Source organism: Panthera pardus, unplaced genomic scaffold, assembly GCF_024362965.1.
Source record: "Panthera pardus isolate Hobbes unplaced genomic scaffold, ASM2436296v1 HiC_scaffold_16, whole genome shotgun sequence".
NCBI lineage: Eukaryota > Metazoa > Chordata > Mammalia > Carnivora > Felidae > Panthera > Panthera pardus.
Window position 1 is genome coordinate 152,188,901 of NW_026526721.1, and position 14,691 is coordinate 152,203,591.

Consider the following 14,691-nt stretch of genomic DNA (forward strand, 5'->3'; position numbering starts at 1 on the left):
CACCTAGTGATAAAGGGGTCAGCTCAACAAAAAAGACAAAACTTTTACAAATATTTATGCACCCAACATATGCACACCTAAATATATAAAGCAAATGCTAACAGACCTAAAGGGAGTAACAGACAGTAATACAATAATAGTGGGGGACTGTAAACCCCACTTACATCAATGGATAGATCATCCAGGCATAGATAGATAATCAATAAGGAAATAATGGCCTTAAGTGACATATTACACCAAACGAACTTAATAGAAATATACAGAATACTCCATCCAAAAGCAAGAGAATACACATTTTTCTCAAGTGCACATGGAACATTTTCCAAGATAGGTCATATGTTAGGCCACAAAACAAGTCTTAATAAAGTTAGAGGATTGAACTCTATCAAGCATCTTTTCCAACCACAACAGTATGAAACTAGAAATTAATTACACAAAGAAAACTAGAAGGCATAGCCCAGGGAATATAGTCCATAATACTGAAATAGCATTGTATGTTGATAGATGGTAGTTATACTTATGGTGAGTGTAGCATAACATATAGAGAAGCTGAATCTCTATGTTGTACGCCTGAAACTAATGTAACATTATGTGTCAACTGTACGCAAATAAAAATTTTTTTAAAACACACACACAAAGAAAACTGGAAAATTCACAAATATGTAGAGAATAACCACATGCTACTAAACAACCAATGGGTCAAAGTAGAAATCAAAAGAAAAAACAATCTTGAGACAAAAATGGAAATAGAACACACTAAAATTTACAGGATGGCAGCAAAAGCAGTCCCGAGGGTGTCCATAGTGATAAATACCTACTTCAAGACACATGAAAATTCTCAAATAAACAACCTAACTTTACGCACACCTCAAGGAACTAGAAAAAGACTGAATGAAGCCCAAAGTTAGCAGAAGAAAGGAAATAACACATTGGCGCAGAAATAAATGATCTCAACACTAAAAACACAATAGAAAATTGATCAATGAAACTAAGAGCCGGTTTCTCTAAAAAGATATACAAAATTGACGAAACTTTATCTACACTCTCCAGGAAAAAAAAAAAAGAAAGAAAAATCAAACAAATGAAATCAGAAATCAAAGAGAAGTTACAACTGATATCACAGAAATACAAGAATCGTAAGACACTACAATGAAAAATTCCAAGTTAACAAATTGGACAGCCTAGCAGAAATGGATAAATTCCTAGAAACATATAACCTACCAACACTAAGTCATGATGAAGTAGAAAAATCTGAACAGACCAATTACTGGTAATGAGATTGAATCAGTCATCAAAAACCTCCCAATAAACAAAAGTCCAGGACCAGAAGACTTCACAGGTGAAATGTACTGAACATCCAAAGAAGAATTAATACTAATTATTATTTCTTAAACCTCTTCCAGAAAAACAGAAGAAGGAACTTTTCCAAACTCATTTTAAGAGGCCAGCATTACCCTGATACCAAAGCCAGACAAAGACACCATACACTTACACAAAAATTATAGGCCAGTACCCGAATGAGCATAAATGGAAAAATCCTCAACAAAATATGATTAGCAAACCAAATTCAACAATACATTTAAAGGATCATATACCACGATCAAGTGGGATTTATTCCAGGGATGCAAGGATGCCTCAACATCTGCAAATCAATCAATGTGATACACATGAACAAAATGAAGGATAGAAATCATATATGGTTATCTCAAGAGATGACAAAAAAGCACTCGACAAAATTCAACATCCATTTGTAATAAAAACTCTCAACAAAGTGGGTACAGAAGGAATGTACCTCAACATAATAAAGGCCAAACATGACAAGTCCATAGCTAACATCATACTTAATGGTGAAATGCGGAAAGCTTTTCCTCTAAGATCAGGAACAAGACAAGGATGCCCACTCTCAGTACTTTTATTCAACACAGTATTGAAAGTCCTAGCCAGGGAAATTAGGCAAGAAAAACAAGTAAAAGGCACCCAAACTGGAAAGGAGGAAAGGAAGACGTAAAACTGTCACCATTTGCAGGTTACCTATTACACAAAGAAAATCCTAAAGACCCCACCAAAAACCTGTTAGAACCAAAAAATAATTCATTTTATATAATATATAATATTATATATAATATAATATAATATTTCATTTTATAAGGTTTATTTCTTGGCTCTGTCCTCGTCCGAAATATAATAATTCATTTTATATAATATATTCATTTATATAATAATTCATTTTATATAATAACCTAATTCAGGTTGTGGGGCAGAAAATCAATACACGAAAACCTGTTGCATTTCTAGATACTGATAAATAAACTACCAGAAAGAACATTAATAACACAATCCCACTTACAATTGCATCAAAAAGAATAAAACATGTAGGCACAAATCTAACCAAGGAAGTAGAAGACCTGTGCTCTGAAAACTAAGAGACACTGACGAAAGACACTGAAACATACATAAACAAAGGTAAAGAAATTCTGTGTTTACGGACTGGAAGAATTAATATTGTTAAATGTCCATACTACTCAAAGCAATCTACAAATTCAAGGTTATCTCTATTAAAATCCCAATGGCATTTTTCACAGAACTAGAACAAATAAATTTAAAATTTGTACGGAACCATAAAAGACCCCAAATAGCCAAAGCAATTGTGGGAAAGAAGAACGAAGCAGGCAACACCTTGTCCCCTCATTTCAAACTATATTGTAAAGCTATAGTAATTAAGACAGTATAGTACTGGCATAAAAACAGACACGGAGCTCAACGGACGAGGACAGAGCCAAGAAATAAACCTATGCATAGATGGTCAATTAATTTACAACAAAGGAGCCAAAAACACACAACAGAGGAAAGGCTAGTCTCTTCAATAAGTTGGGTCAGGCAAACTGAACAGCCACGTGCAAAAGACTGAAACTGGACTGCCATCTTATACCATACAAAAAATTAACTCAAAATGGATTAAAAACTTGAATGTAAGACCTAAAAACATAAAACTCCTAGAAGAGAACATAGGCAGTAAGCTCCTTGACACAGGTCTTGGTGACGATTTTTGAATCTGACACCAAAAGCAAAACAACAATCACCAAAGTAAACAGGTGGCACTACATCAAACTAAAAGAATTCTGGACAGCGAAGGAAACCGTCAAGAAAATGGAAAGGCAACCTACTAAATGAGAGAAAATATTTGATCTGATATGTCGATAAGGGCTAATATCTGATAAGGGGCTACTATACAAAATATATAAGGAATTCATATAACTCAACAGCAAAAAGAAAAAAAAATCCAATTAAAAAATGGGCAGAATACTCATTTTTTCCCAAAGATACGCAGATGGCCATTAGGTCCATGAGAAGATGCTTTCCATCATTAATCATCAGAAAAATGCACATCAAAACCAAAATGAAATATCCACTAACAGATGTTAGAATGACTATTATCTTAAAAACAAAAACACTAGAAATAACAAATGTTGGTGAGGATGTGGAGAAAAGGGAACCCGTGTGCACTGCTGGTAGGAATGTAAACTGGTGCAGCCACTATAGAAAATAATGTGGAGGCTCCTTGAAACATTAAAAATAGAAGCACCATACAATCCAGCAATTCCACTTCTGGGTATTTATCCAAAGAAAGCAAAAACATAAGCTCAAAAAGATGTAAGTACCCCCATGTTCACTGCAGCATTATTTACAATAGCCAACCAAGATATGGAAATAACGTAAGTGTCCATACAAAACTGAATGGATAAAGAAATTGTAATACACAAACACACACACACACGAATATCATTCAGCCATAAAAAAGAATGAAAACTTGCTATTTGTGACAACATGGATGGACTTGAGAACATTATGCCAAGTGAAAGAAGTCAGAGAAAGATAAATACCACAATGATCTTGCTCGTATGTGAAATCTAAAAATAAATAAGTAAAAAATTTAAAACCAAACTCGTAGATACAGAGAACAGATTGGTGGCTGCCAGAGGTTGGGTTGGGGGGGGGGGGGGCGCGGCGGGGAGGGGGGAGGGTGGTGGTGATGACTGGGAAAAACGGATGAACTGTTTTTGTTTGGGTTTTTTTACTTAACTAAACTTAAAAAAGAAAAGAAAAGAACAGTGAGGTGTCTGGGTGGCTCAGTCAGTTAAGCATCCCACTCGTATTCAGTTCAGGTCATGATCTCACGGTTCGTGGGTTCCAGCCCCACGTCGGTCTCTGCGCTGTTAGCGTAGAGCCCGCTTGGGATTCTCTCTCTCTGCCCTTCCTCCAGTTGCTCGCCCTCCCTCTCAAAAATAAATTTAAAAAATAAACTTAAAAAAATAAAGAAAAGAATGGTTACCTGTGGAGAGAGAAGGGGGCCCGATATATGTAGAATACAGAGAACAGGCATACGCTTTCATTATAGACCATTTTCTCACTATACTTTTTTATGTTATTTGATCTTTAAACTGTGTGCAAAGATGGACTCAGATTTTTTTTCTAAGTAAAAGTTAAATTTAAAGCTTATTTTTTTAAAGCCAAAATGTGACAGACGGCAACAGCTGCACTAATTTGCAAAGCTTGAGAAAGTGGTCTTCAGGCACACAGAAAAGCATGCCCAAAGGTAAAACGTGGAGAAGACAAGCCTACGTTGAGCTCGTCTATGACACAGGCAGAACCGGAGGAGGTATCACTGGGACAACGGGAAGCCATCGGAGGTACTTGGGAGGAGAAGTGGTATGATCACATCCTCATTCCAAAATAGGAAAGAACTCTGACGAGAAGAGATGAGTAGCTTAGAAAAAAGACCAGCAGCAAAGACACCAGTTGGGAAGTTAACCCAAAAGACCAGACCACATGAAAGATGGCGGCCAGACTGTGGCAAGAGCGGCGGGGTTAGAAACATGCAGTGCAGCTCAGTGGGAAGCCACGTCCTGAGAGTCGTACAGGTCAGGTACTGCGCTGCTAGTGCACATTTAAAGGGAGACACAGGACTTCTCTGCCTAGTAACTCAGGGAACATTAAGTCGATCACACGCCCTAAAACGTGTGGTGATGCACATGTGTGAGGGGCTGAGAAGGACAGAGGTGTGAATCAAGGATGACAAAAGTTCCCAGCATCTTCAAACGCAGCAAAGAATAGTAAGAATGTCACCTAAGACAGCAAAGTCGGGAAAACGAAAATGTCTCTGTGCTCCACTTTGCTATGGACAAGTCACAAAACTGTTTTGATGGATGACAAAAATACAGCATTCTACAAGGTCATCACTCGGACACAGCAGCAATCTGATTAATAGTTTTTCAGAGGGTGAAAACACACCACTATCTAAGATACACAAATCCCAGGTAAAATTCTGGAAATTTTAAAATAGGAGAACGGTAGAGACTATGACTCACAATTAAAGGCATATGGTATTTGGTAAGAATTGCCAGGATCTCTCTTAGTAGTATCTGTAACTTTTGAAAAGAAATTTTCGAGACAGAGTGTATACTAGGAGTGTTCGGATGGGGACCGCCTATTTATCGCAAAGTCAGCCGTGGACCCGGCAGCTGGAAAGTCTGAGGCCACGCTGCAGAATGCGGTAGCCACAAGCCGCCCACTGTGGCCACGAGCACTGGAAATGCAGCCCATCCAAACTGATACAGGCTGCAATATGTTTTTCTATTTGCAGCCCGCATCAGTTTGGATGGGCTGCATTTCCAGTGCTCGTGGCCACAGTTCTGGGGTGGCTTATATATGATAAATATAAATATAAATATAAATATAAATATAAATATAAATATAAAGTATAAATGTCTTCATAATTGACCACATATTGAAATAATAATATTTTGGATATAATGGGGTTAACATTTTACTATTAAAATTAAATTCACCTAGGAGCGCCTGGGTGGCTCAGGTGGTTAAGTGTCCAACTTCGGCTCAGGTCAAGATCTCGTGGTTCGTGAGCTCGAGCCCTGCATCAGGCTCTGTGCTGACAGCTCAGAGCCTGGAGCGTGCTTCGGATTCTGTGTCTCCCTCTCTCTCTCTCTCTGCCCCTCTCCCGCGCCCACTTTATGTCTCTCTCAAAAATAAACAGTAAAAAAAAATTTTTTTTTAATTAAATTCACCTAATAAGTCAGAAGAAAGACAAATACTGTATGATTTCACTCACCTGTGGAATTAAAGGAACAAAACAAATGAGCAAAGGGGGAAAAAGAGAGAGAGAGAGACAAACCAAGAAACAGACTCTTAACTACAGAGAACTGATGGTCCCCAGAGGGGAGGGAGTGGCGAATGGGGGAAATAGGTGATGGGGGTTAAGGAGGGCACTTGTGATGAGCACAGGGTGTTGTATGGATGTGATGAATCACTATGTTGTACACCTGAAACTAATATCACACTGTATGTTGACTCACTGGAATTAAAATAAAAACTTAAAAAAAAATTAAGCTCACCTGTTTCTTTTTCCTAATGTGGATTCTAGAAAATGTTCAAACACATGTATGGCTCACATTTGTGGCCTGCGTTGTATTTCTAATGGACAGTGCCAGTGTGAGGCCCAGGAAGGGGTTCTGGAGAAGAGTCCAACTCCTTCGCTCACCCTCCACTTCCTGCCTCCAAGCCTCCAAGCCTCCAAACCTGGAGGGCCACTGTTTTAATTTCCCTAATAAACAGCAGATTTTCAAGGAGGGACTTACTGTTACCTGCCTCCTGTTTCCTCACCCCTCTACCTACAGAGGTCTGTCGTGACCCTAGAAAGTCTTTCGTCTGCTACCCCATACATCCAGAGACAGAGAAGTGGTTCACAAGAGGGAACATTCTAGCTATGACACCGTTCGTCCCCTGCAAATGAAGCTCACTGACTTACTTATCCATGATAAATAACTACTGCCCTCCCCCAAATTCCTTTCTTAGAGAGAAGTGTTCACAAATACATGAAGCTAATGAAGGGTCAGTGCTCTCCCACTCATTCTGAAGCTTTAGGGAAATCATTTAACTGCACTGAACTTGCTTTCCCTTCTGCAAAAAAAAAAAAAAAAAAAAAAAAAGAAAGAAAGAAAGAAAGAAAGAAAAAGGAAACAAAAGAAAAGAAAAAAATAAAAAGAAACTAAACTAGCTGTAATGTATCTTCCAATTCCAACATTCTCTAAGCATTCAAGAAACAATAGTGTTTTTTAAAGCTTTTCACATTTATACTCTATGGAAGTGTAAGAAAACGTGAAATTATTCAAACCTTTTCATCATGAGATCTAAAGTTCAAAAATTACACAAAGGTGGCATTTCTATGCGTGTGCCTTTCCTGGAATTTCAGCCTTTTCAATTGCATTTAAAATAATTATTATTACACTCTGTTCCTGGCTCAGACTTCCCTTGCTGCCATAGTCAGCTGAGGCATGATTGTCTGATTTATGGATTCTTAAACACCAAACGGTTCCTGGCATATAGTGAAATAAGGCTTGGAGTAACTAAGGAATCTACATCCCAACAGAGCATGATTTACATTGTGTTACACTTGAAAAATTTCTGGAGTCCAAAATACTCACTGGCATTCACGGCTTATTTTGACACACAAAAATGGCCATGCCAATCCACCACAGGCAGAGTAAGTACACTCCACCAACCTTCCACTAAATATAAAAGATTTAGCTGATGCGTTCCATTCTTCCCCCATCTTTGTTCTCCCTTGAGAGCAATAAAAACTATGCAAATTGGTTTGGGATGGCCCTCCTGGGAAGATCCCAGCTGGGTGGCCACGCTCATGCACACACTAACTGTCCCATTCCTGAGACTCGGCCCAAGCACAAGCTCTCGATTCTTAGCCTGCTTCTCTTACGACTCAGTCTGACTCCGAGAGAAAGAGGAGAAGAGAGCCCATCTCCCCCGTGGTAACTCACTGTTGCGTCCACACCTGCCAAGTGGACTGAGCTGCCGGGTTAGCAGAATCTGATCAGGGCACTACGATCCCGGCAGAAATCAGTCAGACTCCTTATAAATCTGCATAGAGTGCCAACATCAAATTTGGGTCATACTGAGCCTCGACACCAGACAAACAGGACATCTGACAGCCCAATCTTTAGCACCCCCATGAAATCTATTATAGCTGAATTTCAAAAAAGAGAAAGAAAATCAAGTACATCAAGGATTTCTTCATATCTTTTGGCTGTTCTTTGTAAATCATCTTCCTTCTCTGCAATTTTTTTATATAACTGATTTGTCTCTTCTTGATGACTTTCCAAAAGTTCGGCTTCCACTTCCTGGGCTTTATCTAAGATACAAAAAATGGGCACACAAACAAGAAAACACATTAAGGAAGAATTAATATCTATCTCCCAATTTCAGTTCCCAATCAAATTTGCTAAAAACCAGTTGGTCACGCGTCCCCTCTCCCAGAGCAGAAACGTCTTTAGGAGGCAACTAAGTAGCTAATGTTTCAGGTCCTTTCACCGGCTCCTCCTCTCCTAAAGGCGAGCCGCTGCCAGGCGGCTCACGTTCCCGTTAAAGAACTTTCTTGGGTAGGAATCACTTTTTTTCTCCAGTTTAATTACTTCAGGCACTTAGCACAGTGTGAAAACAGTAAGTTTAAATTATAAATCGTCTCTGCTGATTCCGACTTGTTCTTTACGGACTCTAAAATAGGACTTACCAATGGTTTCTTTTATGGTCATTTCCAGCTCCTGTTCCTTTTGGGCCAGCTGCGTGTGGAACTCCCTCATCAGCTGTTTTAGCGTAGAACTGTGCTTCAACTCGAGATCTTCCTGCTCCTGTCTGCGTAACAAAAATATAAAGAGCTAACAGCTGTCAAACACAAAACAAGCTGTAAAGAGTCACCTAATCTTCAGGATGGTGCACATAACAAGATCTCACTAGTATAAAAACAGGTTTAAGGGCGCACATGCATGTATGTGTGTGTGTGTGTGTGTGTGTGTGTGTGTGTGTGTGCATGCACGCACGTCCAGAAACAGAAAACTCCTGGGAGGATACGTAAACTAGGATTATCTCTAGACAATGTCCTGGGGATTTAAGAATTTTTCTTTTCCACTTAAAACTTTCATCACACACTGGGGTGCCTGGGTGGCTTAGCCGGGTAAGGGTAAGCGTCCGACTTCGGCTCAGGTCATGATCTCGCGGTTGACGGGTTCGAGCCCCGCCTCGGGCTCTGTGCTGACAGCTCAGAGCCTGGAGCCTGCCTCGGATTCCGTGTCTCCCTCTCTCTCTTCCCCTCCCCGGCTCGCGCTCTGTCTCTCTTTCTCAAAAATAAATAAACATTAAAAATATTAAAAACAAAATTTTCGTCATACACATCTATGTTATATAACAATGCGAATACTAAAAATAAAATGAGAAGAGTATTCACTGGGATATATACCTAATAAGCATAATCTTCCAGGCAAAAAATGGTTTTCCCCCTTTAAACGGACATGAAATAACACCGCCTCTTGCCTTAAATTGTTTTTATTTCTCCTCAGCATTTAACTTACTCGATTTATGTTTCATAGTTTGCGTTGGTGAAATTTAAGTGTATTTGGCACGATAAAAGGGAGTGAGTTAAGGAGGACTGTCTTATAAACATTCATGCTGAAAAACTCACTTGATTTTCTCTTCCATTTCTTGTTCATATTCTCTCTTCACGATATCCAATTCTTGCTGATGCTCCTTCCGCAACGTTCGAAGATCTTTCTGCAACCTGACGATCTCCTTGCCCAGCTTCTCCTTCTCCTGCTCTGCCCCTGCTAACTGAAATTCCAGGTCATCGGGCTGGGCCTCCATGTCAGCAGGCGACGTGGGTTGCACGACGCACGACTTGGACTTTTCTGCAGCACGTCCTCCCAAAGCTTCTGTGGGTTTAGCTTCTCCCTCCATCTGCTGTTGTAAAGCCTGCAATTTTTCAAGTTTGGAGGTCAAGTCTTCCATTTCCAGTCTATGCCCCTCCCTCTCTCTTGCTAAGCAGGAATCCAGCTCTGTTATCTTTTGCTCCAAGATCTGACAGGTCAGTTCCTTCTCCTGGAGAACCTTCTGGACGTCATCAACCACGTTTTCCCAGTGTTGCTTCGCCCCTATGTTATTTTTACCCCCGTCTTCCTCCACGTGCTGGGATGCTATCAAGGAACATCTCTTGCTTTTCTCTTCAAGTTCTTCTTGAAGACGACTTATCACAACCTGATCCTCACGCTGCTTGGCGTCGGCGTGTTCTAGCTTGATTAGGAGCTCCCGGTAGCTGCGCTGCATTTCAGAAGGAGAAGAAACCGTCTCTTCTTTTTCCTGCTCTGGCCTCTGCAACAGCTCTTCTCTTTCCATTAGACTTCTTTGTAAAGCGCTGATTTTCTCTTCACGTCCCTCCTGCAGACAGCCTTGGAGATCTGCTTCTTCGTGCTCAGTCCAGGCTGCCGCGGTTTTTGCTGACCTGGGTACAACCGGTGCTTCTGACCGTGGTGAACCTTCCACCGATTTAAGTTTTGCTTCCAAGGCCTGAATTTCTCGCTCTCTCTCCTGAAGCTTTGCGTTTAGCTCCCCCAGATGGCCTTCTGCATCTTTTTTATATTGCTGCTCTTTCTCCTCCATTTGAGACAACAACTGCTTCTTGATGGCAGCAATTTTTTGCTCGGCTTTTTTCTTCAGTTCTGCCAGTTTCGCGGCACCCTCCAGCTCAAGCCTGTCTTCCAGGGCCCTCAGCTCCTCTTCTCGGCCCTTGACGCTTGCATTTGCGTGTTCCAATTCTTTCTCCTTGGTTTCAAGTGCGGATGTCATAGAAGACACTTGCCTTTCGAGCCGCAAGACTTTTTCTTCAGCTTCTTGAACCCTGCTGTCCTTTTCTTCTCCTAACTCTTGAATGTGCTGAAGCTCACGAAGCATCTCTTCCCGTTCGGCGTCCTTTTGCCGATTGTGTTTGCTAAGAGCTTCATTCAAGGACTCGGTTTCAGCTGTCTTCCGAGCCAGATGCTCCTCCAACTCCACAACTCTCGCCTTCTGGGTTTCTAACTCGCTCTCTAAATCACGCTCCTCTTGCTGCAGCTTGCTCTTACCTTCCATTTCGCCCTTTAAACATCCAAACCTCCCATTCTGCTGATCAAGGTCCGCCTTCGGTAAGTTTACCTGCTCAGCCGTGTCGCTGGCTTCCTTCGCTTTTGACTCAAGCTGCATCTGCAGTTCTTTGATAGTATTTTGATACTGTATGAATTTTGACTGTGCTCTCTTCTTCCACTCGGACAGCTTGCCGGACAAGTGATCCACCTGTGCGAGAGCAGAGGTCTTCTCCTTACTCAGAGTTTCAGCGTTCAAGGATAAGTTTTGCACCTGGTCCAGCAAGTCACGTTGCTGTTCATCGTATTGCTTCCTCAGTGACGCCACGGCCGCTTCTTTTTCCGTTGCGCTGACGCTGTTCTGAAGCTGAGTGTTCAGATCAATCAGCTGTTTGCTAAGACTGCCGATCTCAGATTTCTTTTCCCTGAGCTCTTCTCTCATCAGGGTGACAGCATTGATGTTTTCAGATAACTCTTTCTTCAACTGCGTGATACAAGACTCCTTTTCAGAGGCAGCCTGCTGCTGACTGCCTCCTTCCTTCTGCAAGGCTTCTTTTTCCATTACAAGACCTTCAATGTCAGCCTTCATGCTCTTAATTTGACTTTCTTTTTCTTCTAATTGATGGGTAGCTTGTTGAAAAGAACTATTTAGTGCATTCTGCTCTTCTGTTAGCTGTCTAAGCTGCGCTTCTAGCTCAGAAGCCTTGCAAGTTTTAATCAGTAGTGCCTCCTTCACTTGTGTTGTGTGGTGCTGACAGTGGGAAATTCTAGAGAGAATGGCATTCATTTTACTGCTACTATTGTTGATCAGCTCATCTGTTTTAGCTTGTAGCAAGGCTTCGGTTTTCCTAGAGTAAATATCCAGCTGAACTGCTACTTCCTGAGACAGTTTCTTGAATTCCAAGCTTTTGTCTTCTAGGCTTTTCTCACTTCTTTCGTGCAAAGACTTCAGACTCTGGAATTCCTCATCCGTGGCTCTCAACTTGTCAGTCAACTCAGAAACCTTCCGCTTCTCTTTCTCTGCCAGTTCCTCCAGCTCAACTATACGCTCTTGAAGAGAAGTATTTTCCTTCAGAGAACGAGTCAAGTCAACCTCCAGCTTTTCAAGTTGTGCCCTTAGCTTAGCTTCGTTTTGTGAGAGAGCATCCATGTGAGCAGACTTCCGGTGCAGCTGTTCCTGTAGTTCCTTTAATTCCGTGTGCTGCCTAGCGCCTTCTTCCTTCAGCCACACCAGTTCCTTGCTCACCTCTTCTTTTTCACACCCGGATCGGAGGACCCTTTGCCTCAGTTCTGCTACCTCTTGTTCTTTTTCCTGTAATTGGACTTCATGTTTTTCCTGAAGTTCTTCCGCTTGCTGATTAAGTTTCTTTTCCCAGACGGATACCACATCACTGAGCTCTCGTCTATGCACCTCGGTGAGACTTTCTATTTGCTCCTTTTGGTTTGCTTCCAGTCTCGACACTGCATCGCTGATTCCAGCGGAGTTCGCCTGTGCCATTTCCAAAATTTTGGCATTGAACTGTTTCTCTTTCTGACTCAGCTCTAGAACGGTATTTTCAAGCTCTTTTTTAAGTTTGGCTTCCTGATCCAGCAACTTCTTCTTTAATGTTTCTTGCATCTCCTTTGCTTTCTGCTTAATTTTTTCCATCTTCTTTTCTTGATTTTTAAGTTTGGTTTCATATTCCTCACGTAAAATACTAATATCGTCCTCCTTGGCTGATAATTTCTGTTTGAGAGTTTCGATTTCTCGGCTCTGCCCTTCTCTCATTTGTAAAATTACATTTTCCTTTTCTATCAAGATTTGCTTTGTCTGAGCCTGTTCTGTGTTAGTATCTCTAAGCTGGGCCTCATAGAGTTGGGTTAAAGATCGCACTTTTTCCTCCATTTCACTTTTCTGCTTTTCAAGTTGCTGCGTTAAGTCCCGCACCTGGACTTTGTGAGCGTCTAACTCGGAGCAAACATCATTCTTCTGCGCTTCAACGTCGGCTACCTGTTTAGCGAGGAGAGTTCTTTCCGTTTCCAAGGCCAACAACTCCTCCCGCAGCTGAGCCAAGCGCGCCTCGGACGCTGCAGCCTGCTCGTGCGTGGTACTCTGCTGTGACTGAAAAAGAGCCAGCTTAGCCGATGCCTGCTGGAGCTCCTCTTCGGACCTCTTAATATCGGCCTCCAAGTTCTCCACACGAGCCTGATGCTCGTTCAGATGCCTGTCCTTTTCCTTCAGAAGAAGCCCCAGCTGATTAATTTCATCTTTTAATGCCTTCTCAGTTCTCTGGATAGACCTCTCTTGTTCTTTAATGATGCTGCTGACTTGCTGCTCGTGATGACTTTTCTGTTCATCCAGCTTGGCCTCTAGTTCCTGCTTTACTTTATCTGCTTGATCCTTTAGTACAGAAAGCTCCTCTTCTAGCTTGTCACGGGCTTTTACTACTTCCGCCAGTTCAGAAGACAGGGACTCCAGTTCTGTTTGCTTCACATCAAGCTTTTCTAAAGTCTTTTCATTCATCTCTTCTATGTGGGCCTGGAAGAGACTCTCTTTGTCTTTCAACAATGTTTCTTTCTCTTGTTCCTGCTTTTCTCTAAGTTTTTCCATTTCGGCCTGATGCTGTTGCTTTAAGACTTGGAGTTTTTCAGTCCAAAGAGTATCCTGCTGATGCCGCAGGCTTTCCAATTCTGTCTTGTGTTTTTCAACCATGATTGTCATTTCTTTATTGTGCTTATTTTTTTCAGCTTCCAAATGGAGAGCTAAATCTTCTGATTGATTTTTGCTTTCTTGCAAGCTTTTTTCCAAAGAACTTTCCAATTCAAGAATTCTCTGTTAATAAAAACAGATGTATTTTTATTAAAGTACAGACTTATTTATTAGCAATGATACACATGACATAATGTCTACACCTGTTTAAAGATTAAAACGTAGAAAAATAACTCTACGTATCATGCCAAACACTAGAAAGCACAAATAATCTGTGCCCAATTCCTAAAGGAATCATGTAACAAAGAAAAGATTTTCTATTTTAATACAACTTAAGGTTCCAAATTCTTTCTACCTCCCTGGGTAATTATTTCAACCACCTATATTTTCAAGAATATTCTGAATGGATAGTCAAAAAGAAATAAATCATAAAGAAGATAACAGTGACTTTTGGTAGGAAATTTTTTTCCGTGTGTTTTCTTAAGGCCTACATCAGTATTCTATTACTTTCATAACTTAATTTTGGAAAATAAATAATGTATCTGGTTTTTCCACCTCAAAAATGATTATTTAGAAGATGTTTTGCAAAAAGAAGGAACTTATACAAATTTTACTGAAGATAACTCTTAGCTCATGAGAATGTCAATCTTGATTCTAAAGGAAAAAGAGCTAAGACAGAGCCATGCACTGTCACAGCTGGAAAGGTCCTAAGGAATTACCACAGCCAAGTCTCCATGTGACAGGTGAAGATATTAAGGTATAATTAATTTACAAAGCTAGCAAGTGGGAAAATCTAGGCCTCCTGAGTATCAATTCCCTTCTACCATGCCACCTTACATCAATGTTGGAAATGGGAAATTAAGGCACAATTTAGAACTATGGGAAAAAAGTGTGACTCTTTCACTGTCTAAACCAGAGCAAAAAATCTAAATAATGTGTCAGTTTATTTAAAGCAGGTCATACATTTTTATATACTACCGTGGGAAGAGCCAGAGGGCCTTAAAAATGTGCATTCGGGGACATATCTATAAA

At 40.7% G+C, this 14,691-nt stretch overlaps 1 protein-coding gene across 8 annotated transcripts in view; it reads right to left on the reverse strand.

The window, feature by feature from the left end:
- Positions 1–14,691, reverse strand: part of GOLGA4 (golgin A4) — a 126,937-nt gene that overhangs the window by 34,775 nt on the left and 77,471 nt on the right. For all 8 annotated transcript variants that reach the window (XM_019418680.2, XM_019418677.2, XM_053904014.1 and 5 more), the window contains 3 exons: positions 9,542–13,782; positions 8,597–8,718; positions 8,088–8,218 (listed from right to left, as the gene is read on the reverse strand). In XM_019418680.2, coding sequence (XP_019274225.2) covers positions 8,088–8,218; positions 8,597–8,718; positions 9,542–13,782 — 4,494 coding nt within the window. The remainder of the gene's footprint in view (positions 1–8,087; positions 8,219–8,596; positions 8,719–9,541; positions 13,783–14,691) is intronic.